The sequence below is a fragment of the Elgaria multicarinata genome, chromosome 4 (assembly GCF_023053635.1).
Source record: "Elgaria multicarinata webbii isolate HBS135686 ecotype San Diego chromosome 4, rElgMul1.1.pri, whole genome shotgun sequence".
NCBI lineage: Eukaryota > Metazoa > Chordata > Lepidosauria > Squamata > Anguidae > Elgaria > Elgaria multicarinata.
Genome location: NC_086174.1, coordinates 61,833,424 through 61,859,997, shown reverse-complemented (window position 1 = coordinate 61,859,997; position 26,574 = coordinate 61,833,424). Strand labels below are relative to the sequence as shown.

The 26,574-nt window shown below is 42.0% G+C and overlaps 2 protein-coding genes across 2 annotated transcripts in view; one reads left to right on the top strand and one right to left on the bottom strand.

The window, feature by feature from the left end:
- Nucleotides 1-508: 508 nt before the first annotated feature.
- On the bottom strand, nt 509-14,259 carry ARV1 (ARV1 homolog, fatty acid homeostasis modulator). The gene is made up of 5 exons (XM_063124406.1): nt 14,058-14,259; nt 6,630-6,749; nt 4,978-5,131; nt 3,195-3,419; nt 509-895 (listed from the first exon to the last, which is right to left on the bottom strand). The coding sequence occupies exons 1-5, from the start codon at nt 14,154-14,156 to the stop codon at nt 789-791; spliced, it is 705 nt and encodes a 234-aa protein (XP_062980476.1). The 5' UTR covers nt 14,157-14,259; the 3' UTR covers nt 509-788.
- Nucleotides 14,260-14,478: 219 nt separating this feature from the next.
- TTC13 (tetratricopeptide repeat domain 13) overlaps nt 14,479-26,574 on the top strand; it is a 40,212-nt gene continuing 28,116 nt past the window's right edge. Inside the window, exons 1-5 of the mRNA XM_063125417.1 lie at nt 14,479-14,737; nt 18,574-18,668; nt 19,205-19,280; nt 21,079-21,149; nt 23,668-23,733. Of these exons, the coding sequence (XP_062981487.1) occupies nt 14,479-14,737; nt 18,574-18,668; nt 19,205-19,280; nt 21,079-21,149; nt 23,668-23,733 (567 nt within the window). The remainder of the gene's footprint in view (nt 14,738-18,573; nt 18,669-19,204; nt 19,281-21,078; nt 21,150-23,667; nt 23,734-26,574) is intronic.

Here is a 26,574-nt window from a genome sequence, read left to right as displayed (position 1 = left end):
AATCCACTGAGTGCAATCGGGCTTACTCCGCGGTAGAAGTGACACACTGATTTAAATCCCATTAATGTCAATGGGTCTAATCCCAAGTATGACCAAATCTGGATCCAATTCTTTTTAAAACAGAACATTGTTTTTTATTTTTACATCAAGAACATGCTTTAAACACTACAAAATTAGAGACTTAAAACAAACCCCAAAGTATAATTATTATTTGGAGTATCTGTAAACCTCAAATTAAATTGTGATTACTCCTCAATTAAAAAGTGTTTATAGTGGCACAGTTCCCAGCAATATCAAAGTAATGTCTCTGCAATGCAGGCTTATGTGCGAATCTGGCGAGGTGACTGGATGCTTAAGAAATCACACAGTAACCTTAGAACAGGCTATGGGTTCTGGGTGGTTTATCAGCCAACCATCCTTGCTGGGTTCGCAGGTAACGACAAGCTATGCCCAGCGAGACTAATGAGGGAAATGAAACAAGTGATACTTCTTTGTCTTTTTAAATGCAAAATACAAAATAGTGGAGTAAGAAAATAGACAATTGGATCCTTTTTGACAAACCAAAAGTATCAAAGCATATTATAAAAATTAAATATCAGTGCATCATACCCATAATTTCCTGGTTTGTTTTCAAACACTGTTCACATTACTTTTTACTGTTTAGTAGAAAAAGTTTTATTTACATTCAGCATATCTTTACCACCGTGGCAAAGTGAATGACTCCAAAGGCAGTCTTTTCTTTATATCTTCATAGATTTCCACTGTTAACATAATGAAACAAGATGGTCTCAAATGTTCCATCCTATCCTCTGGAACAAATAGATGATTCCATTTTCCAAAATTAATCCATTCAAAATGACCACCAGACAAAATTTTCGGCTTGTGTTCAAAGTAACTGCAAAAGAAAGGAAATATGGGATGGGCAACGTTCCTAGCAGATTTTCAACAGTGGTAGTAAATAAATTAGTTGTTTAATAAATGATGGCTATGAATAAATTCTGCAGGACTGGGATCAATATGAGTTGTTAAACCAGAGTTTCAAATTTAATCACTACATTACTCAAGAAGGGCTTTGTTTAATTGATGTGGCTCTAATTCTAATCAACAAGGCAAACCATTACAGGCATCATGATTATTTTTCAAAGTTACTTTGCTTCTGGTGCCTTACTATGACAGAAAAATAAAATGCTCAAGATGGTCTTTCTTTTTAACCACAAGAAGGAGTGTTTGTTTAATAAGTTAGCTTACGGACCAATCCTTTACTCCCTGGGAGGGTGACTGAGGAGGCACTGGAAGTGCTGCTCCACCGGTGGAGGCCCACCAGCCCATCCACTGGCGGAGCTCCCCCCAATGTGGGGGGAAAGCTCTGCTGCTGGTATTCTGCCAGTGAGTGAATGGGGGGGAATGCAAAGCTCTGGGGGAGGCCATGGATTTGCAGGCTCCTAAGGCTTTTAATGGCCCCATTCAGAAGACACTTTAAACCAAAGCTTTAACCACAGTGGTTAAGCCAGAAAGCCAGGCTGTGTTCAGAAGACACCTTAAACCATGGCTTTAACCACCATACCATACTTCTTTATTGCGATCCATAGATCCATGAAAGCCTTAGTCACCATGGTTAAAGCCGTAGTTTAAGGTGTCTTCTGAAGACAGCCCGGCTTTCTGGTTTAAACACCTTGTTTAAAGTCATGGTTTAAGGTGTCTTCTGAACAGGGCCAAACAGGTTCCAAAAATACACCAGCCTGGCGCTGGCATAGTTACTTTCCTCCTATTGAGGTTAATTGCTGGGGCCGGGTGGAGGGGCAGAGAAGACATGGAACTACAGGGAAAAGGTGAAAAAGCTGCTGTTCCCCAGCTCCAGCTGTGGCTAGGCAAGCCATACCACAAGATTTGTTGTTAAACTTTTGTGTTTACACAAAAAGGCACCCATATTAAGTTTTGGTTTTATACAAACGTACATTTAACCAATTCATCAATGGAAAGGCAGATAAGATCAGCTCCAAATTTTATAACTGGTTGATAGCCCTAATTACAAAACCATAGGAGCACTGTGTAATAAGCCTTTCTTCATTCTGCACAACATAAATTGTTCATTAATATTTTTATTTGTATAGGTCGAGTGGTGATGATTTGTTATTCTTTTTAAAGACAATGTGTTAATAATAGTAGTGATTCATCTATATTCAAATATATATTAAATTGGGACAGATGCAAAATATTTAAAAGATTTAATTAGAAATGGAAGGTGGTGAAAAACCTGAAATTGGGAAAGGGATTGGAATATCATGAATTCTACTAATGAAGAATGTTCAGTTGCAGAACACAGTATAACTCTCTGTGTTGAATGTAAATGCCATTATTATTATTATTATTATTATTATTATTATTATTATTATTAACATTTATATACCGCCCCATAGCCGAAGCTCTGTGGGCGATTTTCAAAAGTTAAAATCAGTGAACATTAAAAAGAAATATACAAAATTTAAAATATTACAGCATTTCTCTCTATGCTTGTTAGAGCCAGGCTACATAAAAATAATCATTTTCTGAATGTATGATGGTTACACAATGCAAACCTCAAAAACATGAAAAGTTATTAGGAGAAAATCATTGAAACTATATAGCAAATAACTGGATATGGAATCCCTCTTGATCCAGAAGAGATTTTGCTTGTACTTCTTAAAAACTCACTAAACAGAGATCTGGAATGTATTAACATTCCACTGGCAAGAAACTGGGAAAATAAACAAATTCCAGGGCAAACAGAGTGGTTCATAGAAGTACGGAGGACAATACATATGAAGAAACGGCCCTGTTAATTTTGTCTTAGGGTGCCAAAAAAATCCTAGAACGAAAAGCTTTGGACCAATGAATAACCTTCAGCACTGCTGAAGTCAAAGATTAAGTTTTTCGATTTGCTATCGTTTGCATACCACCCTTTTTTTTAGGTCTGTTGTCAGGTATTTGAATCTCTCTGTATTAGAGCACTTGATGAGAGCACTTTACTCTCTGAATAAAATTTCCTTCTCTAATTGTTTACACCTCAGTGCTGGACCTCTGTCTCAGTTTCATGCAGCTGAAACCCTGAAACTTGAGTTGGCAGCTGAATGCCTGGACTGAGTGAATGTGTCCAATCCTAACCTACTTCACAGTTTTATTATATTAGCAGAGTGAAATTAGAAAGAAAAAAATACCTCTAATTGCTTGAGAGTTAGATGTCAAGACAAACACTTTAATGAGTGTGAGGCACAAATGAGTATAGTCATGTTCCCAAATAACAGCTGGAATCAGTAGCAGTTTTCCATAGCTGGATAATAGCAATGCTTTCAGAAGAAAGGTGAAATCTGCTTTGGTTTTCAGGACTACAGGTTTTGCTAACCACAGAGCAGTGAAGATGCCAATCAAGAAAGCAGTTTGTTCTGAATGAAAGAGAGGGATAGGTGAAAACAAGTCATTTTGAGAAACGACTGAGATCATAAAGTGTTCCTTAAACAATCAGTCATTATCAAGATGTCTGTACAGCTTTTTTGCTACATATACCCACAAGGCATCTTTAAGTAGTACATCTTCGATTGGATTAAATGTGGAAATTAGTTATTACCTCAGACACTGAACAGTATGTTCGTATAGCGGGAGGCATTTTGGGGATCATGGTTCCAAGCCATTTAAGAATTCAAAAGGCAATTACCAGCGTCTTGAACTGTGCCTGAAATTGGACTGGCATCCATGACTGGCGAGATCTGACTTCTCCAGAAACAGAAATAGCTGGACAAAAGTGAGCAAAATCACTCCTGGACAGAGTTGCCACCTAAATACGCAGGAACAAAGCTAGGTCCAGGAGCACACCCAAACTGCAACATTGATCTTTCAAAAAAGTGCACCCCGTCCAGAACAGGCAGGCTCTTGAGCTGGCCTTCTGACTCGTAGCATTTCTGTTTTGTCTGGATTCTGCATCTCCCTCTGCCAGGAGATCGGCAAGAGTTTCTTTGACTTGATCTACCATAGCTTGCCTTGTACTAATTCACTCCTGTAAAATATTGCTATCAGTTGGTTATCTTTTGCAGTTCTGCTGGCCAGCTTGAGAGTTTTATGGACTGTGGCCATGGCTCAGTAGTAGAGCAGCTGCTTTGCATGCAGAAGGTCCCAGGTTCGATCCCTGGCGTCTCCAAGTAAGGCAGTAAAACCTCCTCCCTGAAAGCCTGGAGAGACACTGCCAGTCAGTGTCGACAATACTGGGCTAGATGGACCAATGGTGTGACTCAGGATAAGGCTGCTTCCTGTTACTCTGTACTAACTTAGATAACTTTCGTACTTTTATGTTCAAATCATCCGAGTTTACTGAACACATTGGCTCCACCAAAATGGCAAGCCACCATTTTGCATCTGGTTCTGGTTGGTAGATTTCAGGGTTAAAAATAAAGTAAAAAAAAAAAACCAAACGTGAGATCTTCTCATCCCTTATGTAAGTCACTATTGTTCCGATTTTAAGGAGTAAGAGTACAATCCTATGCATGTTTAGACAGAAAAAAGTTGTAGAACTTCCATCATGCCCCAGTTCGCACACTGGGAGTTGTAGGACTTTTTCTGCCTAAAGAGGATTTCACCCAAAGAGATAAGTAATTTTTGCAAGGCCAACCTTGCAACCATGGCTGAGCAGGGATTTAGACTTGGGTCTCCCAGGCTCAAGTTCAAGATTCTCCACTGGGAAAGATTTGCTCTCACAATTGTCCTGCAATAATATTTTCATACATGACTGCCCATTCAAATTAATGGAAGGCAGTGATCTTTTGATTGTTGGGCATCCTCCAAGCGAGTTCAGTGAAGTCAAGAGAGAAATAATGGACAAATGAATTAATAATACAGCACATCTATTCTGCACTAATAACTATAATGCATTCAAACCAATTTAAAATGTTTAAACAATGCTTTTTAAAAGACTAAAAATATTTGGCAGCAAGTAATTATATTTGGTCTTACCCAGAGATGCTATTCCAAACATTCGATAAAAATCCCATTCTTTCGCATATCTAATAAAATCATCAGGATCAGGACTTTGGCTTGAATCCTGTAGCTGCAACCACCTGAGATAAGCCTCACAAAGCAAACAGAATACGCAGAGCTTCCCGTGAATCTACAATATGAAAGAACTTTAGCATCAGAAGCAGGCACCATTCCAAATCTTTTTTCAGCTGTAGGCCTAGGTGCTTCATAACCTTATCACTTGCCTACAAGTACAATCCATATTGAAACCCAAATAGGGTGAAGGATGGTAGATATACATTTTAAAAATAAATTTTAAAAAATGGTTTGGTTTTTATCAAATTTATAGATGCACATCTCATCTGTTCTCTCATGCTGGGAGATGCAAAAGGAAAGAAGATGATATCTGAAGAGAAGAGTGTGCGTCTCCATGTACACAATGCACAGAGCTACCTCCTCCCCTTTCCCCACTTTCCTCATATTGGCCTTGGAGCACTCCAAGCTTGGCACTAACGGGGCAGCTGACGGCACTCGGCAGCACATCTTCCCTCCCCTCACTGATCCCTCTTCCCCACCTGTCCCAGACTCCAAATGTAACAAATGTGGTTTAAGGGGAAGAGGCAAGTTAGCTCTGTCCACGGACTGTCTCGTTTGCCCCAATGGCTGCCTTCCTGTTCGAGTGTTGAGCCTGAATTGGGAGATAAAGCAAAAAGAAGGGCCCCTCCCTCTACCCCAAAGACATACTCCCTCATTCCACTTGTCAAACTGAAAGGTCATTACTTAATCCTTTTTTCTTTTTAAGCAAGCAGCTACCTTAAAACCAGGCCCATGTTCAGCATGGCTGGGCAAGTGCTGGAGGCTGTACTTCAGGTGTAGAATTCAACTGAAGTCCTACTTAGAGTAGACCTATTGCAAGGTCTATGACTTAAGTTAGTCATGATTAACTTAAGTCTCATTCATTTAAATGGGTGCACTCTAAGAAGGACTTTAGTTGGCTTCTACCCCATGACAGAACCAGCCAAGGCCTTGCCTGCTGGGACCCTGATACCACTTGCTAGGACTGGCACCAGGCTTGGGTGGGTCTTTGGCATTTTGCCACTGACAGAGATGCAATGATGCATACCTCTCTTCTCCGTCAGTGTACATACAACAGATACAAAAGAATGCTTTGCTTGTAAGAATGATCAACGTTACTAGCTCTTTGTCAGACTTTTTAATTGCAGAACTACTTTTATAACACTGCTGTCCAAGTGCTGGGTGGATCTTTGGCATATTGGCGATGATGACGACCCCACCGACCCCGCCAGCTTCAGTGCCAATTGCCCAACATCCTCTGTTAGTCTGCTCCCCCTCTTTCTCCAGGCAGGCTGCTGTCTGGACTGCTGTCATTGTCCTGCCCAAGACCCTGCTTAACTAGGATTCATTCAGTTACATGGGCACTAGAATGATTTTCAAGACTCATAATGTATGGAAAACATACAAGGCACAACCTTAAGAACAGGAAGCCAGCTAAAGTTAATATTGTTAGCACATGGAAAGGAAGAAGGAAAATCCATTCCAGGCCAAATCTTTTCATCATGTCTCTCATCTATTCAGGACAAGATTTGCATATCTTATATTAAATTAAGAAAAAAATACAGGGAACTTACATTTATCTTTGTATTGAACAGAATATGCCTGTAAGCCTGTGCTTTGCATAAGATAGCATTAATTAAGATGATAACGGGATCATATTCTATATATTTGTCTACTGGTTTCTGACACGATTTCTGAAAGTAAGAGAACAAAAGCAGGTTAAAGAAACTCACATTAATATTACAATAATAAAATGCTTAGTAATGCTCTTAGAATTCTAGAAAGCCCCCATTTTGAATAGAAGACAAGCCAAACTGTTCCATTCTATATCTTCACAATGTTGTTTTCATCTGAATTTTTTGCCTCAATAGCAGAAACAAAAGTTTTAAGTTATCCAACATTGAAATTCAGCCACAGTGAGTTTACAGTGTTTGTGCAAGCCACAATGCATATAGGGCTATGTAATGAATCACCAGACATAAAGGAATACACTACAACGTCATGAAGTCTTATAGCTATGATTGTAATTTTTTTATCCAGATGAAGAACTTATTTTTAAGTTCCAATATTTTATTACACATTATCCGGAGATAGCTATTTTAGGGTTAACTCTATACTACTTATTAAATAAAAACAGAGCCATGTGGTTTACAAGATGATCTGTGAAAGGATGTGCTCTATCACTGAACTATGGTTCCTCCGTAGGATATTTCTCTGGCTTGTTGAAGGAGAGACAAGCCAGAGATCTAAGGCTGGATGCAATGTAAGACAACCCAGGGATAGAGGGACCCTTGGTGACTGCAATTTTAACAAAAAATACTATGGTTGCCTTGATGTGTATCTTATTCTTTGGCTAAGATCTTAAGTTATATTCAGCAATCTCCAAAACAGACAGAATTGGCCACATCTAAATTGATAATGAAAACTGTATGAACTAACATCAAAGAGAAGAATGAGTAGTCATATCTTGGCACAGATGTTTAGGCAAACTGTCAACTATTTTTGATGTAGCTAAACATGTTTGAGAGCATTCTTGCTGAAGAAATTACTTTCATCCAGATGACAAATAACATATAGTGAAGACCATAAAAGATCAAATCCATTCTAGTTTTTATACTAGGAAAAGAAGCGTTAGCAGCTAGAGGATAATAAACTGCTGCTGAAGGGCAGTTTGACATTGGAGAGAAATGACAGTAGTTAAAACTCATTTTATTCCCTCTTTCCACTGCAGGTCCTGTCTAGCTTTCTCATCAACTACCCAGCTGCCTGCCTCTTATCATCCATAAGAAAGCTAACTTTTCCTCATGTTTTAAGAGAGAAATCCTACAGCCCCTCGACAGCAACTGGAGTGCTATAGGAAGCTGTGGCTCTCCTCCTCCATGCCCAAGCGTGCAGGAAATCCAATTGTGGATCCCCCCAACTCCTCTCAGCTGCCGCAGAGAGTTTCTCTAGTTGTGACATCATAAGGGAAGTTGGAGAGGGAGAAAATGGGGCATGCTTGTGAGCAGGGATGGAAGAAGAGGCCGGGACAAGTAGTATCCTATGGCCTCTCCAGTCCCCTTCCCTACCCACTCACAGAAAGGTAAGTCAGCTAGAGCAGCTCAGAGGTCCGTCTAGCTGCTTTCTGTATTGTTATGAATAGAGTTGAAATCGCCTGTCCTCCTCTAGTCTTGCCTGGCTCTTGCTTACAGGACACAGGATACGTGGAGGCCTCCAGATTTGGACCCCTCTGTCTTCCAGGAGGGCAACCCATAGGACTGCACCCTAAGAGTATTTGGAGTTGCATCCAGTGGTTGTGCAAGCAGAAGGCACCTCGTGCAACTGACTGTTTTCTCCTTTGCCTTCATCCTTTACTCCTCCAAAACCCATAAAGGGTCAAGGTTTTGCAGTGCAAGAGGGGAAATGCCTAAAATTGGGCAGTGGGATTTTGTGCCTGGAGGAGCTTCACAAGTACAAGCTATATCTGGCCAATTTCAGGCTCTCCGCCCCTGCACTGCCATATGACACAGCCCATACTGTTCAGGAGGATCTTCTAGAGAGGTTTTGGGGCGGGGAGGATATGGGGAGCTACAGAAAGAGAGGCAGGGAAGAGAAAGATTGGTTGTGTGAGCTGCCTTCCACTTGCACAACTACTATACAATTGTATTATGGTATGTACTGGGTAGGAAACATATCCACAAAGACTACATCCAGACAGCGTTGAATTTCCTTATCATCCAATCTGCGCTTGGTAGTCTCTACTCGGTTCTGTAGTCTCCATCTTCCAGCTCAGAATGACAGGTTGTGTACTGGGCAACAATTAAAATCAGTTATTTTCAAACTGTGCTCTGGGGAATCTTCAGTGAAAAGATCAGCAATGGCAATTAGCTGCTCCATCATTGCACAGACATCATTGTAGAGGAGCAATGCAGTAAAGCAAGTGAAGATTCAGTCAATAGTAGGTCTCATGAAAAAAAAGGGAGAGTCAAGGGAGAGAAACACATGGTGCAATCCTATGTATACCTATTTGGGAGTAAGGCCCCCCCCCCCCCCGAACTCAGTAGGTGTTACTTTTGAGTAAATATGCACAGGTATGCTGCTAATGAATCTGTTGACACCAAATAACGATGCTCTAAATTATGCTAGGCAAATAAACACATCAGTGCACATCACATTTCAACAAATACGTGCATGACATACTTTATGAATGAACCCCAATTCTGTTTTCAGTTGTACACACCAACACTCAAATTGATTGAGAACTAATCTTCTATATAGCCATAAACAAGGCTGCACAAAGGTAGGAGTCTCTAACTTCTACTATTAAGCTTCTGGCTAGCACATCATGGTGCAATGAACAGGGGAGAGGGGAAAGCATCTTCTTCAGCTTGATGCTTTCAGAAACTGTCAGACATAAATTTTAGACTGCCCTTTACTGCAGCAGGCTTACAGTGAAAATGTGCATGAGTGGTACAATTTTTTATTTTGATGAAGAGCCTCTCTGTGTTCACGGTATAGGTGTTCAGGTTTTAGAGAGGAAAAAGCTAGTTTCATCACTACCCTACAAACTTAGTGTTCAAGTACACAGTGGTGAAAGAAGAAAGAGTCTTGTGGCACCTTAAAGACTAACAAATTTATTATGGCTTAAGATTTCATGGACTCTGTTCCAAAGAAGCTAATGCCATAATAAATGTGGTAGTGTTTAAGGTGCCACAATATGTGTTATATCTGGAAAGCTTCAGCTTATGGGGCGGTATAGAAATATAATGAATGAATGGGCTGAAGAACAACACAACAATGTTCCCAAAGTAACTGAAGTGTATGAGGTCAGAGAATATTATGGGGCAGGCAGGGCTATTCATCAGAGCATCTGATCCCCTGAGATGTATAGGAAACTTAGGAGGAGGAGGCCACAAGGCATGGGGGACAACGTGGACATCCTGTTGCCCTAAAGATCCGGCTAGAAAGATATGTAGGACGACAGCCAGTAACATTTTGTCTACCCTGTGCTTGGGTAGTTAAAAAGAACTGGAGGGTAAAGCAACAGAAAACAGAAGAGGAGTTTATATTAAAATTTATATCTAAAATGTTGTAGTCAAGGCAGATCATAAAAAAGGACACTTGGATGCATTGCAACCATAAAGCTTTTGGAAGACTGAACTAGGAAAGAGTTAAAAAGAAAATTTAAAAAGCCACTTAGCCAGTAGTTTGATGAGCATGAAACTAGAGTCAGAGAGATGAACAAAGGATATGTTTAATTAAATATAGTGTGAAATCTATTATGGAACAGATTATTATTACTATAATTAAATAGTGTCATGCTGGCTTTTCAAAACAAGGAATGTTCTGAAAACAATAGAACAAATACAGGTGTAAGATGTAAGACTCAAGGAAGCCTCCACCTCCATTCAGCTTCAGATCTTATTTGCATTGTACTGGCAACAGATATATAACAGTGAACTACGTATATAAAATATGTAAATACAATGTACTAGAAGCTTTATTTCAGATAACTGAGGTTTAGATCATGTTTAGTTATCAAAAATAATTATCGCTTTCTTTCTCTCAGCTCCTAGTAAGTCACATGTCAGCTTAATCCTATGCAAATAGAATTCTCATTACCCACATGTTTTTGGAATATCCAGGCCATATTTATAAAGCTGACCTAAATAAATGCATATACTCTGACAAGTTTCCCGCCTCCCAATAAATTGAAGCAACCCACCCCCACCCCTGGCTTTTAAGCACACAACGGAACATCTAGGTTACCAATCTGACTGAGAACATGTTAAAGTACATCTCACATGTTATTCAAAGATAGAAAAACTGACACTTGAGTCCTAGTCTAGTGTATGGAATCATCAAAGCAAAATTCATGCTGGCAAAGATATACAGTCAGCGTGACAACTGAACATTGAGGAAGGACTGCTCAGATATTTGTGCAAATATGTTGAGAGGAATCAACACTCCAATCTCCTTCATTAAAACTGCAGCTGTGCAGATTAAACATCACCTAAGTACTGATTCTATCAGTAAAGGATTTCCTAGAAGATACTGGGGGAAAGGGGGGGGGAGAGACTCTGTTATTGTATTAAAACAGCACTAGCCAATCCAGATCCAGTGGATCCAATCCACAATCCAGTCCTTACCTTGGCATAGTGAAAGGTCAGAGATAACCTTGCTGCCAGTTTTAGTTACTCGCAGTAAGAGCTTTACACTAGAATATGCTAGTATTGTCATCCTGCCCCTTTTGCATTCGGCCCCATCCTCCACTGGAATGCAGCCCCCAAGAGCTCATCTGAAAAGGAATTTGGCCCTTGGGCTGAAAAATATTGAACACCCCTGGTGTATAGGGATGCATTTAGGTCTCAGAGCAGCCCAGCATGTATCTCAACCGTTTAAACTGCAAGCTAATTAGAGCTGCCAAATATACAGGTCTGTAACAATTTAGGCGTTATGCATGGTTGTTCAAAAAACGTTGGAACTTTAAATGCCCAGTAGTCAGAATGTATATCACAGGTCTAGGAAATATGATTTGTCTTTATTATAAAAGGAGATCATGATAGGATGATCTTTGGGAAACAACCACTATCAATGGATACTAATCCTAATGGCTATATATTACGTTCAGTACCAGAGGAAACTTGCCTCTCAATACCTATGTATTCCTGGGGATCACAATGAGGAGGGCACTACTACTTGTGGGCTTCCCAAAGGCATTTGGTTGGCCTCTATGGGAACACAATGCTGGACCAGATAAGTCATTAGTCTGATTTAGCAGGTCTCCTCTTGCATTCTTATATTGTCTTTTCCACTGGAAGACCCAGTCTGGAAGGATATAGGGCACGTGACCAGGCAAAATTAAACAGTCAAGAGTACAGAGGGACAAGACCTAGGGGAAATCTCTTCCACACCAAGCTTGCACAATCCTTATATGAATAGAAAACCACTTTATGTAGCAGCATGCTCTAGGAGCAAGACAACCTACTTAATTATACTTTCTATGGAGTAAGCCCACCTGAACTCAATTAACCTTACATTTCAGAGGAAACAAGCATAGGCCCGCAGCACACACAACACGATGCCAGGGAGGCCTTATCCAATGTTAATCTTGCCTGGGGCTTGCCTTGTGCCCTTCCAGATTTAAATGAGCACTTCAGACTGCAAATCAATTGCATGTACCCACACCACTTTTACTTTTCTGTCCTGGATTTCTTACTTGCTGCATTGGCAATCTAATACGAGAGAGAGAGGTAGTCTATAAATAGGCGTGAAAAAATATATTTTCATATCCTTGTTCTCATTTATTCTAGACTTTGGGATGATATTTGCATACATCATAAGAACATGAGAAGAGCCCTGCTGGATCAGACCAGGAGTCCAGCATTTTGTTCACACAGTGGCCAATCAGCTGTCAATGGGAAATCCACAAGCAAGACATGGTGCAACAGCATCCTCCCGCCTATGTTCCGCAGCAACTGGTGTACACAGACATACTGCCTCTGATACTAGAGGTAGCACATAGCCTTCAGGACTAGTAACCACTGATATTATCATTATCCTCCTCCTCCTTCTCCTCCAGGAAATTGTCTAACCCCTTTTTAAAACCACCTACATCAGTGGTTCCCAAAGTGCGCGGTACCACCCCCTTGGGGGCGGTGGGATTCCATAGGGAGGTGTTGGGGCAAGATGGCAGCAGAGGGCTCTAAGAGGCAAAGGGGCAGCAGGGGGGCGCTCAAGGTGGTCTTTTCCGAGAAGCGCCTCTCCAGAAGGTCTTAAAACCCAGGGACATTTTTATGGGAGAAGGTAGTTTGGTCCCAAGCCATATAGGGCCTTCTCCGCTGTGGCACCCCGGCTGTGGAATGAGCTCCCCAGAGAGGTCCGCCTGGTGCCTATACTGTACTCCTTTCATCGCCAGCTGAAGCCCTTTTTATTCTCTCAGTATTTTAACACTTAATTTTAACTTAATTTTAAATTTTACTGTTCTAACTCTGTATTTTAATCTTATATCAATTTTTGCTGCGTGGTTTTATCCTGGTTGTGCTTTTTATACTGTATTTTGTATTTGTGTTTTTAACCTGTTGGTTGTTTTATTATGGTTTTAATTTTTGTGAACCGCCCAGAGAGCTTCGGCTATTGGGCGGTATAAAAATGTAATAAAATAAATAAATAAATAAATAGGGGAAGAATCCACACATGTATTAATACTGTTTAAGAAGAGTCCTTTTAACAGTGAATTGAAATGTTTCAAAAGCACCAAAAACGCTAGTGAAGAGACATACCCTGCTTGGTATGCCCCGCCACGCCAGCTGCAGAACAGAGGTGTTCGCTCTCTTTTCCCTCCCTCGGCAAGCCTGCGGCGGGTGCTTCCCATTGCATGGCCACTTTTTCATTCTCAGCTCCTCAGCTCAGCTCCTCCACCCGGCTGATGCCAGCCCGGGCGCCCAGACCAGCAGGATCCAGAGGAGCGCAGCCCCTTTAAATGGGAAGCACCCGCCCCAGGCTCACCGAGGGAGGGAAAAGATGTAATTGGATTTTGAATAAATATTAAATTAATTGTTACTGTTTTGAATTTTATTATTATCTTCCTTAGTGGGTCGTTAAAAACCGCTATTCTGAATAATGATTTTTATAGCGTAGGGTAGGGGGCACTGGGCATGAGTTTGTGGAACCAAGGGGGCGGTGACCTGAAAAAGTTTGGGAACCACTGATCTACATTGATGACCATCCCCACATCAGGGGTGAGGAACTTCTTGACCTCCAGATGTTTTGGCCGACAACTCCCATCATTCCTTATTCCATCAGGTAGAGTTGACGGGAATTGTAGGCCAAAACATTTGGAGGGCCACAACTTCCTCCCGCACCCCCGGCACACAAAGTAGGTGCCTCCCTCTCTTCTCTGGGCAATTCTCCCGGTCCTTCATTCATCCCTTTGGTGGACCCGCCTCTTCCCTCGCCCCATTCCACGCCCCTCAATAGCTCCGGGCAGCCTGAGATTCCTCTCTGCTCCTCGCACAACTCACGCAGATAGAGATGCGCAACACGCCACGCTGGTAGTCCTTGTAGAGCTCCGTAGCCTTTCGATTGCACTCGATGCACCGATAGACGCCAGGCTCTTCCATCTCCTGCCCCAGAACCGACCCTCCAAACTCCGTTGCCACAGAAACGGCCGTCTCGTCTTTGGGGGAGGCTTTCTTTTCTTTCTTTCTTTTTGGCCTTCCGGGTTCCGCTAGCAGAGCGGGGGGGGGGAAATGAAGGAGAAACCGCAGAGCATCTTGGGGTTCGTAGTTTCACGCGCCACATATTGCTCAGCAAAGTCCGCAGGATGGGAACTACAGTTCCCAGGAAAGAACCCGCTCACCCACTCCCCGGCGGGGCCCAGGGGGAGGGAAGCGCTAAAAGAAAGAGGGGGGGGAAGGGCACGTTATTCTGCGCAGGCGCGCTATGAAGATGGCACCTGCCGCGGGCTTCTGGTGCTGCTGGCTAAGTATCGCCGCGCCGTTGCCGGGGCCGCTTTGGACGCTGCTGCTGTGGCTGGTGGCGGCGGCGCCGGCGGTGCGCGCCGTGACCGCGCAGTACCCTTCGTTCTCCCTGCTTAGGCAGGAGCTGCACCGTCAGCAGCAGGGCCAGGGGAGCAGAGGCTGCCCGGAGCTCCTGGCGGCCGACTGGGGCGGGGAGCAGTATGCGGCCACTGGCGAGTGCGGTGAGTGATGGAAGGAAGGAAGGAGCCAGGCGGGTCAGTCTCTGGCGAGAAAGCTGCCCCGCGCGCCTCTTCCTTCTCCGAGTTCTGGCTGAGGAGGGGAATCCTGGGCTGGGCTGGGCCGTTTGAGGTGGCAGCAGGTGCGGAAGCGTCATCTCCGAATATACTCCCTCAACGGAAGAAGCTCCCCGCGACTTGAACGAACCTACCACAGCGGGATGGGGCACTAATTTGGATGGGTTTAAAAGGGTGTGTGTGGATAAATTCCCGGAGGAGAAGGCTCTCAATACTGTAGCCAGTATTACTAACTTGCATTGCCATTCTAGTCATAGAATATAGAATAGTATAAGGTCATCGAGTCCAACCCCCTGCTCAATGCAGGAATTCACCTTAAAGCATACCTGACAGATGGCTGTCCGGCTGCCTCCTAAAGGCCTCTAGTGTGGGAGAGCCCACAACCTTGCTAGGTAATTGGTTCCATTGTCATACTGCTCTAACAGTCAGGAAGATTTTCCAGATGTCCAGCCGGAATTGGGCTTCCTGTAACTTGAGGCAATTATTCCATGTCCTGCAGTCTGGGGGGATCCAGAAGAGATCCTGGTCTTCCTCTGTGTGACAACCTTCCAAGTATTTGAAGAGTGCTATCATGTCTCTCCTCAGTCTTCTCTTCTCCAGGCTAAACATGCCCAGTTCTTTCAGTCTCTCCTCATAGGGCTTTGTTTCTAGACCCCTGATCATCCTCGTTGCCCTCCTCTGAACACGCTCCAGCTTTTCTGCATCTTTCTTGAAGTGTGGTGCCCAGAACTGGATACAATATTCAAGATGAGGCCTAACCAGTATCCTAGGTGTCGAACTTGGCATTTATCCTTATTAAATTTTGTTCTGTTGTTTTCAGCCCAGTGCTCCAGCCTATAAATATCACTTAGAAGTTTGTTTCTGTCTCCCACCCAATTTTGTGTCATCTGCATATTTGATCAGTATTCCCTGCACCTCCTCATCCAAAACATTAATAAAAATATTGAAGAGCACTAGGCCTAGGACTGAGCTCTGTGGTACCCCGTTTGTTACCTCCCCCCAGTTTGAGAAGGTACCATTGATAAGCACTCTTTGAGTCCGATTCTGTAGCCAACTATGGATCCACCTAATAGTTGTTCCATCTAGCCCACTTTTAGCTAGTTTGCTAATCAGAATGGCATGTAGTACTTTGTCAAAAGCTTTGCTGAAGTCAAGATATATTATGTCCACAGCATTCCCACAGTCCACAAAGGAGGTTACCTGATCAAAGAATATCAGATTAGTCTGGCAGGATTTGTTCTTGACAAATCCATGCTGGCTTCTGGTAATCACTGCATTGTTTTCAAGGTGCTTACAGATTGGCTTCTTTATACTCTGCTCCCAAATTTTCCCAGGGATTGATGTCTAACTGGTAGTTCCCAGGTTCCTCCTTTTTGCCCTTTTTGAAGATAGGGACAATATTAGCCCTCCAGTTGTCTGGTACCTCACCCGTCTTCCATGATTTCGCAAAGGTAATAGGCAGTGGTTCTGAGAGTTCTTTTGCCAGCTCCTTTATTACTCTAGGATGCAGTTCATCAGGCCCTGGAAATTTGAACTCCTTCAAAGAAATTAGGTGTTCCTCGACCGTTTGTTTATCAATCTCAAACTGCAATCCTTCCCCTTCTGTTTGTATTTCACTTTTGCCAGGGGGTCATAGACTGGCTTTTGGGAGAAGACTGAAAGAGAAGATACATAGAAATTAGAGGTCTTGATAATGTTCCCTAAAGAGTGGGCTGGTATTCCAATTGTGTGGGTAAGAGCACATGATTCTTCATCGTCATTGTGTCTCCTCAGTATCATCCAGTTGAGCTTTCGGGTAGTTGCAGGCTTCCTTGCTGTAGGCTCTGGGTTACAACAGCTTGAACCTTAAAGGCTCACTGACCAATTTATGGGACATGTTGCAGATAGATCACTTGTATCTATGCTGACCTGTATGCTGTTGTTTATTATAGACATCTTTCAGCTTGTGTAACCTATAGATGAATTGTTTGGAGGACTGAAGCCTTTCACTTGCCATCCTGGCTAATGAAATTGGAGCTGAATATTTAAACCTTTAAAGTGGTTAATGCTTCCTTGAGGGATGGTGCTGTTGTCCCTGCTGCTTTGAAGGAAGCAACAGTGAGGACTTTATTGAAGAAAAAAGAAAGAAGTTTAGATCCTATAGTTTTGGATAACTGCAGTCCAGTGTCTAATTTGCTATTCTTGAGGGAGATGTTGAAGAAGGTGGTGGCTTCTCAGCTCCAGGCAGTGTTGGGTGATATTGATGACTTTGATCCCTTCCAATATGGTTTTAGTTCTGGTTATGGGACAGAAACAGTGTTGTTCGTCCTAGTGATGATTTACTTTGGAGAATGCCTTATGAGGGGGTGCGTGGGCAGGGAGTGCAAATCTTAATTTTCCTGGACCCCTCAATGGCTTTCGATTTCATTGACTATGGTATTTGTCTGGACCCTCTGTGTGTATAATGCTTAGGAGGCATGGTGTTATGTTGGTTCTGGTCTTTCCTGAAGAACTGGTCTCAGAAGGTGGTCTTTGGGAACTTTTGTCCCCCCCCCCCATGGCCATTGGCCCATGATGGGCCACAAAGTTCTATCTTGTCCTCCATACTTCTTAATATCTATATGAAACCACTGGAGGGAGTCATCTGGAGGTTTGGGCTGAAGTCTCACTAGAAAGCGGATGATACTGAGCTCTAAGTCAATGTCTCCCAGGGAGGCTATGGAACTCATGAACCAGTGTCTCAAGGTAGCTTGGGGGTGAATGAAGGCAAACAAGCTGAAACTTAATCTAGTCAAGATAGAGGTGGTGTGTGTAAGGAAACAGCCTACTCTGGACAAAAGTTTATAGCTTGTCTTAGATGGGATGGAACTTCCCCTCAAGGACCAAGTATGCAGTTTGCTAGTTTTTCTGGTCTCTCTGCCCTGGATGCCAACTTTCTGTTAACATTTTAAACTTTGATTGCAGAGTCCAAAAGACACAGCCAGAATGCAACCCAGAAATAACACATCTCTTTGTACTTCCCCGCTTACTTAAAAACAAAACATTGATGACTACAGTGATAGTGTTTCAAGTCTTTTATAGCCTAGAACATATTGTTGAAATGAGAAATTGATCAAGATCTTAATCCCTATATATTCTTTATGATACATTTTTCAGGATACAAACTTTCAGACTACTCATGCCAGAGAGGCTCACCTGGTGCTTAATTTAAGGTCTTTTCAATGCCAGACTAAAACCTTTTTAATTCTCTCACAGGCTTTTTTAAAAAAATGATCCTTTTAACTCTGTATTATTTTTAATATGGGTATTTTACACTCTGTATTTTTAGGTTTCTATTATCTGATGTGGTATGATCCTTTAGCTTTCCTTAGTTTTATAATTATTTTAGTCCTGTTTTATGGAATTGTATTTTTCTTGATTTTATGATTTTATATTTTTATATTTTGCAAGAATGCTCAGAGAAGAACAGTTCTTGGGCGACTGATAGAGTAAATAATAAATTAATGTTGATGTACAACTGTGCACAAGGCACTATACAGAACATGATTACCCACTCTCTCTTCCCAGCCGATGTATGGTCTTCAAAAATAGAACATCTTTAGTGCTAGTTTCCTCTTGGAACCAATTCACTCTTGTATTTTTTTTAAGGAAGTGATCAATGCTTGAACAATTTCCATGTAATTTGTTGTATAATTGGCACTGATTTCTTCTGGGTTTTAATTCTGTTTAAGTATCGCTTTTTTAAGAGGAGCATGCAATTAACAATGACAATCTTTCCATTTTAGACTCTTCTTTTTTGCACTTTCATGAGTCAGATTGTGAACTACGAGGGTCTGCATCTTGTGAATCCCTGCTTTCTTTCAATACAGAAAAACTTCTGGTATGTTTATCTATCCACTGTGTATGGAAAGAAGAATGCTGAAGGATCTTAGCTAAAATAGCTATTTTGCTATTTTACTTAGGATATTAGTTTTACTGATGATGACAACATTTGTCTAATTACGCCTTTATGCCTAAGCCTTGATTCTTGAGAAAAGAATCACAAAGGAAATCTTAATTATTTGATTACTTGCAATGTTTGAAAGTATGTACACTGAGATACTACTAAGCACTATTTAGCACTTTGGATGTCATTGAAATTATATAAACAATGCTTTAACTGATTTTACTTTACAGATACTTTAGAATCTAAATATTCTGAAGATTCAAGCTTTGGATTGTCTGGTGTTAAATATTGATAAGATAAAATTTTGGGGTACAATCGTGCCAAAGTTAAGCTTTTAGTCACATTGATTACAGTGATACAGTTAAGCTCATTCTTAAATTGCTTGCAATGATATCAACAGTTTGACTTTTGATTATCCCTTTAATTTTTTTTTATTTTGTTGTAGTCTGATGTGTTAAATGTTTTTGCAGAGTCAAGCAAAATCGCTTGCAGAACAAAAGAGGTTTCCATTTGCCACAGAGGATGACAATACAAATGAAGAATTAGGTAAGATGTGCTATGAGTGATCTGTGTCTCTAAGTAGGATTGATTCACATCTGCAGGTTTGGATGTGTTAACGGAAAAGGTACATTTACCCATTTGGACTTGGTGGTAGAGAGAACCACATAGACAGAAATGAATGCAGACTTGCACTTATGAATCCAGTTTCACTTCTGTCGTCTCACCCTATCTGTCCCAGATGTTGCTCATTGTGCACTGCTGCTCGTTGTAAAAATAGTCAGTGAAGGTTTCTTTTCTTTCTTAGGCCTCTGTGTGGAGGGAAGAATTTACTCTCCCCATTCCGAGTGTAGGATTGCGACCTAAGGATTGTATCCAGCAGTGCCCTTCTGTGAACAGAAAGAGCCATTCCATTTATAGGAGGGACTTGGATACAGCAGAGGCTCTTGCTGATGGATGGGGAGGAGAGCTGATAATTGTCATGGAACAGAACAATAACCCCCCCAGCACCACATTCTAGAAACTACCATTGAAGTAGGAATGGAACCACTGTAAAATACTGTCCCTTAGACTCAACTGCTCCAGAAGATTCCCATGGTACTTATTCTCTATAAATTTATTGAATCGCCTTTTAAATCTGTTTAAGTTGCTGGCCACTACTCCAGCTCATGGTAGTGAATTCCATAGTTTAAATATGGCTATGTGGTTTTGTACCTCTGATTTCCCATCATGAAATTTCATTGGATAACCCAGGGTAAGCTCTGTGTATTATGTGAAATGGAAAAATGCCCTTTCTTGCTATTGCATAACTTTATACCAGGGGTGGAGAACATGTTGCAGGTGGGAAGGCTGAATTGCCCCCCATCAGGCCCAACACTCACTGACCTCATTGGCCTTTCCCCACACATTTTTTGCCTTTCTTGGAGCTGCCCCCCCACATCACCGACATGGTGTGCCAAAATGTTCCCCAAGAGTCCAAGGCAGATTTTGGAGGGAGCTATGGGGGAAAGGAAAATTGGTGAAAATTGCCTCTCCCTCTTTCCATGAACAGGAGCTTCAGCTGGATCATAGGAAGAACATAGGAATCTGCCTTATACCAAGTCACAGAAGTAGCTCAGTATTATCTCCATTAACTGACAGCAGCTTTCCAGAGTTTCAGGCAGGAGTCTTTCCCAGCCCTGGCTGGAGGGGTTGAACTGGAGACTTTGGCTGGGTTCACACAACATGTGAACCCACTTGGTGCGGCCTGTTGTTGAACCATGGGTTATTGTGTTGTCTGAACATAGCGCTGCTCGTTAACCATGCAGTGTTCAACAAGCCAAGTGGCTTGTTAAAAAATAAAATAAACCTCACTGCATGGCTAAAAAGCCATCCTGCGGAAAGCACACCGCATTCAGACAAAATGATAACCCACCCTGTGGAAAATGTGCTGCATTCTGACATGTTAACCCACCCTGTGGAAAACGTGCTGCATTCTGACAACACAGTAGGTCATCATGGGTTAGCATGTTGTGTGAACCCAGCCTTTTTGTGCAAGTGGGATGTTTTTATTGCCTACTCTATCCACAGGTCAGTGAAAGTTAAAAATTATCTTTAAACTGTGCAGTAGTGTCTTGAGCTACTCTTTGCAGCAGTGCACGTTGCATACTTTGAATTTTGATACTTTACTTGCTAATGATTGTGTTTGACAAGTTAGGATATTAGGTTTTCTTGAAACTTGGATTTCAGGGTTCACACTCTCCTCTTCAGCTTTTTGGGGAGATATTCCATTTTTTTTAGATGTATGGCAAACATGGAATTCATGGAACCTTGCTTGGCTCAATAACCCATAACACTGTTTTGACAGCTATTGCTTATGTATTGATTGGAAGTGGCCTTTATGATGAAGCTATACGACACTTTTCAACAATGCTCCAGGTAACAATTTGCTCATTTTACTGCTGTAAAACTATACTTCTATAATGGACCTTCCCAAAGCAGAACACCTATGTTCTTGGGGAAAAGTGACACAAGGGAAAAACTGCTTCGCTTAGCTTGCTTCCATTCTCTAAAACTTACTTGAAAGTGTATGGATGGAACATTAACATATAGAAGGGAAGCAGGGGGCTGAGGCAGCACTGTAACAGTGGTGTATTCTCTTCCTTGGGCATAATAGGTTGTGTAATAGAAAGGGAACTGCTGACATGCAGCCAGAGTAAAAGTAGCCCTAAGAAAAAGGTTGGAAAAGGGAACTCCTTTTACAGAGAATGATAGGAAATTATTTTTATACTGTAACACTTTCTTTAAACAGTACAGCACCTTATCACAAGCAGTTTCTAAACATTTGGTCTCACCTGTGTAGTGATTTGGGGATTTAAATGACATATTAGTTTAGTTCAGTTTGGTTGCTTGTGGCAGGTAAGAGTTGCTTCATGGCAACCAGGTAGGGAATGCTTTTATAAACTTCGAAGAGTTTGTCATTTTTTTCAGGAATCTTGATGTGTCACAAAATGGGTAATTTAAGCATGCATGGACTGGCAGTGTAGTAAAAAATTTTGTGGGCTGGAGACTTTTGTGGACTTACGAATAAAGCTAGTTGATTGGCCAATCAGAATTCAAATATTTATTCATCATTAAAGTGGTGCCAAACTGAAACCTATTCAGATGTGAACTGACTCAGGCTATCTCCAGCTTTTCAACTGAATTGATTAGTAAACATATTCAATTTAAAACATATTGATTTATTAATAGTATATCAGTCTTGCTATTATTAAATCAGTAACTCTTCAATAGAAGAGTTCAGAAGTTCAAGAACAAACAGAAGACTAGACTGAGGAAAAGGTGGATATGAATGTTGTCTAAAGTTTATAACTTGGCAAAATGTATCATGCAACTTGTTGAGGAAACAGTTGCCTGGAAAACTTTAGAAAATATAATTGGGTAGGCACATCTACTCTGAATCTCGGTCAAAATAATAAGATGTTTTTAAAGGCTGTGGCAAATTCTGGTTGGTGTTAAATTCCTTGCTCCAAAACCTGTTGCAAAGCCCACTCAAGATATGGCATATAGATCCAATTCATTCCTCCTGGTGATGGAAAGACTTTCGACGACAGCATTTGGAAAGCTGCAAATTTGAGTTATGTAACATCTGAGGAAGGTTAGGCAGCTGAACTCCTCCCAACGATTTTTCTGAGCAAAATCCTCCAGCTGTTTTTCTCCCCATAGGAGGGTAATTGTAACTCCCCGCACAGAGAAAAACATCTGTATGTGATTTTGAGAGTGTGCTGGGTAAAGAGTTAGCTAGTCCTGCCATCCTTCTACTAAAACACCCAAGCTCCTGAAGATACTTTTGGTATGTGTGTTTTGAGGGAATGGGAGAGAATGACAGAAAGATGCATGCACATGCATGTCACACATAGTTTGGTCCTAAAATTATTGGTCTTTGAAAAGCAGGTATGTTGTCCTTGGACCTGAACACTGGCTACGTCTCCTACTACGTGATGGGAAAGACTGAACTTAAAAATCAATATACAAAATGTAAAAACAAAAGCATAAAACAGCCATCATTTAAAACAATTTTTAAACACTCAGTCAGGCCAAAGCTCATTTTGAAGTCAGTTAAAACTCAAGATATGCTGTTAAATACCTGGGAGAAAAGGAAAGTCTTAACCTGGCGCCGAAAAGATAACAATGTTGGCACCTGGTGGGCCTCATCTGGGAGATCATTCTATAATTGGGGGGGCTACCACAGAAAAGGCCCTTGTTGCCGTCCTCTGAACTTCCCTCGGAGTAGGCACCCAGAGCAGGACCTTAGATGTTGAGCGTAGTGTACGGGTAGGTTCATGTCGGAAGAGGCGTTCTGTCAGGTATTGTGGTCCCAAGCTGTATAAGGATTTATAGGTTAAAATCAGCACCTTCAATTGGGCTCAGAAATTTACAGGCAGCCAATGCAGGCTGGCCAGAGTCGGTCTTATATGTTTGAACCTTCTGGTCCCTGTTACCAATCTGGCCGCTGCATTTTGCAGAAGCTGCAGCTTCTGAACCATCTTCAAAGGCAGCCCCACGTAGAGTGCATTGCAGTAATCTAATTTGGAGGTTACCAAAGCATAGACAACTGAAGCCAGGTTATCCCTGTCCAGATAGGAGCCTAGCTGGGCCACCAACCGAAGTTGGTAGAAGACCCTCTGTGCCACCAAGGCCACCTGGGCCTCAAGTGACAGAGAATGTTCTTGTGTTTTAAGAATTAATTATTAAGATATGATAGAATGTATTTCAAATATATGCATATATTTTAAATATACAAGGTGAGATATGCAACAAAAGCAGAGCAAAGTGGTTTGAAATGAACAAAGATCTTCACAGTAAGGAATATGCTGAAACTAATAAGCTGTTGGAAGATATATTAAGACTACTGTACTGCAATCTTCTAAAGATAATTTTATTTTGCTCTGAATAGGAACAACCGGAGCTCGTTAGTGCAATTTATGGGCGAGGGATAGCCTATGGAAAGAAAGGGCTGCATGTGAGTATCTAACATTTTGAAGCTGCACACAATTATATTAATAGCTGCAACTTATATGCATTAGCAGGTTCATGATGGGACAAGGTCAACTGGAACACTTAGCTACTTAGTTCCTGTTTTTCTGATGTTGCATGTACATGGCTGAGGCTACCATCTAAATGACAGCTATCCTGTGGTCTTTGATGTTGTGCTATTTCAAATCTATGTGAAACCTTAACAGTCACAAACATTTGACGTCTTCCAGTTGACATTCAGCTAATTAATATGCCAGCTTTCCGTAGGATGAGTTAACAAGTGAAAAGGAGACTAGGGGCATGTCTAGACAGGGAGATATCCTGGGGATTGTCCGGGGATTGTCCCTGTGAGTCCACATGACACACAAGGCATCCCAGGGGTCAGGGAGGGATGATCCGTCCCTTGCCTCGGGATATCGCCCTACCCTTCAATTCCAATTTTTCCTGAGGCTTCGGGATGATCCTGAGACTGTGGGACATGTGGCCCGTCATCGCGGTTTTATCCCAGCCCCTCGCAAGGAGCTGGGCACGGAGCTCCTCAGGAGCTCTGTGCCCATTGGAGGGGTGGGGGAGCACAAGGTATTTTTTTAAGAAAAACAACTTACAGTTTTGTTCAAGCGCTCATGCACTCATTTTCCTTTTTTAAAAAAATCCAAAATGGCGGACGCGACGTCCTCTTCCTCCTGGGACGTCATGCGCCACGTGTAGACGAGAAGGACAATCTCGCGATCATAAAATTGTGACATCCTCCCCCTCAACCCCCCTCGTCTAGCCATGCCCTAGATATCCAGCAATATTTGTATCGCTGGCCTGATAGGACTCCAAAGGGAAATGTAAAATGCTGTCAGCATACATCTCCACAGAACTTTGTGTGGAAAGCATAGTCTTTTGCCTTGATCACGTTTGTACCCCTGCACCACATTGTATTCAAATGTATGCTGAGGTCTCACTTGGAATACTGTACTGTGTGCATTTTTGGTCCCTGCACCTCAAAAAGGCTATTGTAGAGCTGGGTAAAGGTCAATCAAGGGGCTGGAACAATCTTCTTATAAGGAAAGGTTTCAATATTTGGGGCTATTTAGTTTAGAAAAAAAGATGAGCAAGGGGAAACCTGATAGAAGTGTATAAATTATGGATGGTGTGGAGAAAATGGATAGACAGATTTTTTTTCTCTCCCTTGCTTACAATACTAGTTAATGGGCTCATCCAATGAAGCTAAATGGTGGGGGATTCAGGACAGATAAAAGAAGCACTTTTTCCACACAGCAACATAGTTAAACTCTGGAATTCCGCTACCACAAGATGCAGCAGTGGCCACCAAAACAGATGGCATTAAAAAGGATTTAGACAAATTCATGTAGGCTATCAATGGCTACTAGTCATGATGGCTATATACTAACTGTAGGAGCAGAGGCATCATACCTCTGAATACTAGCTGCTGGGGAAGACAAGCAAGAGGGTGCAAATGTGTTCGTGTCCTTTTTATGGGCTTCCCTAGGACAGCTCGTTGGCCACTGTGTGAACAGAATGCTGGACTAGGTAGGCCTTTGGTCTCATCCAGCAGGGCTGTTCTTCCCTCTGCTGCATACATATGTGTCTTCCTTTCAGCAAAAAACTATCCCCCACTCCCCCGAGTTCAATTTTCAAATTGCTCACTGGAATTCTGCTAGAAGCTGCATAGTGAGACTAGAAGCACTTGGTCAAATGTGGTCCTGTAACCAGATGTATCTTGCTAAGGCTTTAAGTAGAAGTTACCAAGAGGCTAAGGTGTTGCTGCCCCATGTCTCTTTGTTCCTTTTCCCTTGTAACATCAAGGCAAATACAACACATGGCATTACTATGAGGTGTGCTGCTGTACCTCCACAGCCAACAACCAATAGTAACTAGCTGAAAGGAACGAGATGGTTTGCATGTAACAAGAAGCCACTGTGGGTGAATTTACCCATGGGGCTTCTTCCTGCAGCACTGGCCATTTTGAAAATTCAAGCTGCGGTGGGGGCATGCTGCAACCTGTCATTACATGTGAACTCAGTGAGGGTGGTTTTTTGGAGGTAGATAACAAGCCACCCACAACCGTAAAACAGGCTGTGTGTTCTGGGTGGCTTCTTAACCATCCCAACAACCCACCATAGCCGGGCTCGCATGTAACGACAAGCAATGGTGCACCCCCAGCGTTTCTTGAATTTTTAAAATGCAAAACAGCAAGCTCTGAGGGGAAATTCACCCACGGTGGCTTGCTGTTACATGCAAATGAGATCAGCATGTTGGAGAACTCCCATCTCCAAATTAGTGCTGAGGATGGAAAAATCTATTTATTTATTTATTTATTTATTTATTAAACTTATATACCGCTCCCATAGCCAGGGCTCTTTGGGCGGTTTACAGAAATTCTAAAATTGAGGTAAAAACAAGTATACAAAATTTAAAACTCTAAAACACAGAACATACACACATAAAGCATTAAAAACCGATTAAAAACTAAACATGTGGGTAATTAGGATGTGCCGCCATATGCCCGGGCAAAGAGGGAAGTCTTAACCTGGAGCCGGAAAGATAGTAGTGTTGGTGCCAGGCGAGCCTCGTCAGGGAGATCATTCCACAGTCTGGGGGCCACCACCTGAAAGGCCCTATCCCTTGTTGCCACACTCCAAGCCTCTCTTGGAGTAGGCACCCGGAGGAGGACCTTAGATGTTGAACGTAGTGAACGGGTATATTCAGAGCTGAAAAAGAGCTGTTTCAGTTTCTCTATTATGTGAACAGGTTCTTTGTGGTTTTAAAAGCTCATTTCTCTTAGCCCAAGCCAAAGTCTTCCATGATGAAAGCAACT

What these genes read in the sequence shown, in the direction of transcription:
- ARV1 (XM_063124406.1), bottom strand. Translation starts at nt 14,156, where the DNA reads ATGGAAGAGCCTGGCGTCTATCGGTGCATCGAGTGCAATCGAAAGGCT. An exon ending in TGTTGCGCATCTCTATCTGC is followed by an intron (nt 6,750 to 14,057) that starts GTGAGTTGTGCG and finishes TCTTACTTTCAG; the next exon opens with AAATCGTGTCAGAAACCAGT. An exon ending in TAACTCTCAAGCAATTAGAG is followed by an intron (nt 896 to 3,194) that starts GTATTTTTTTCT and finishes TTTCTTTTGCAG; the next exon opens with TTACTTTGAACACAAGCCGA.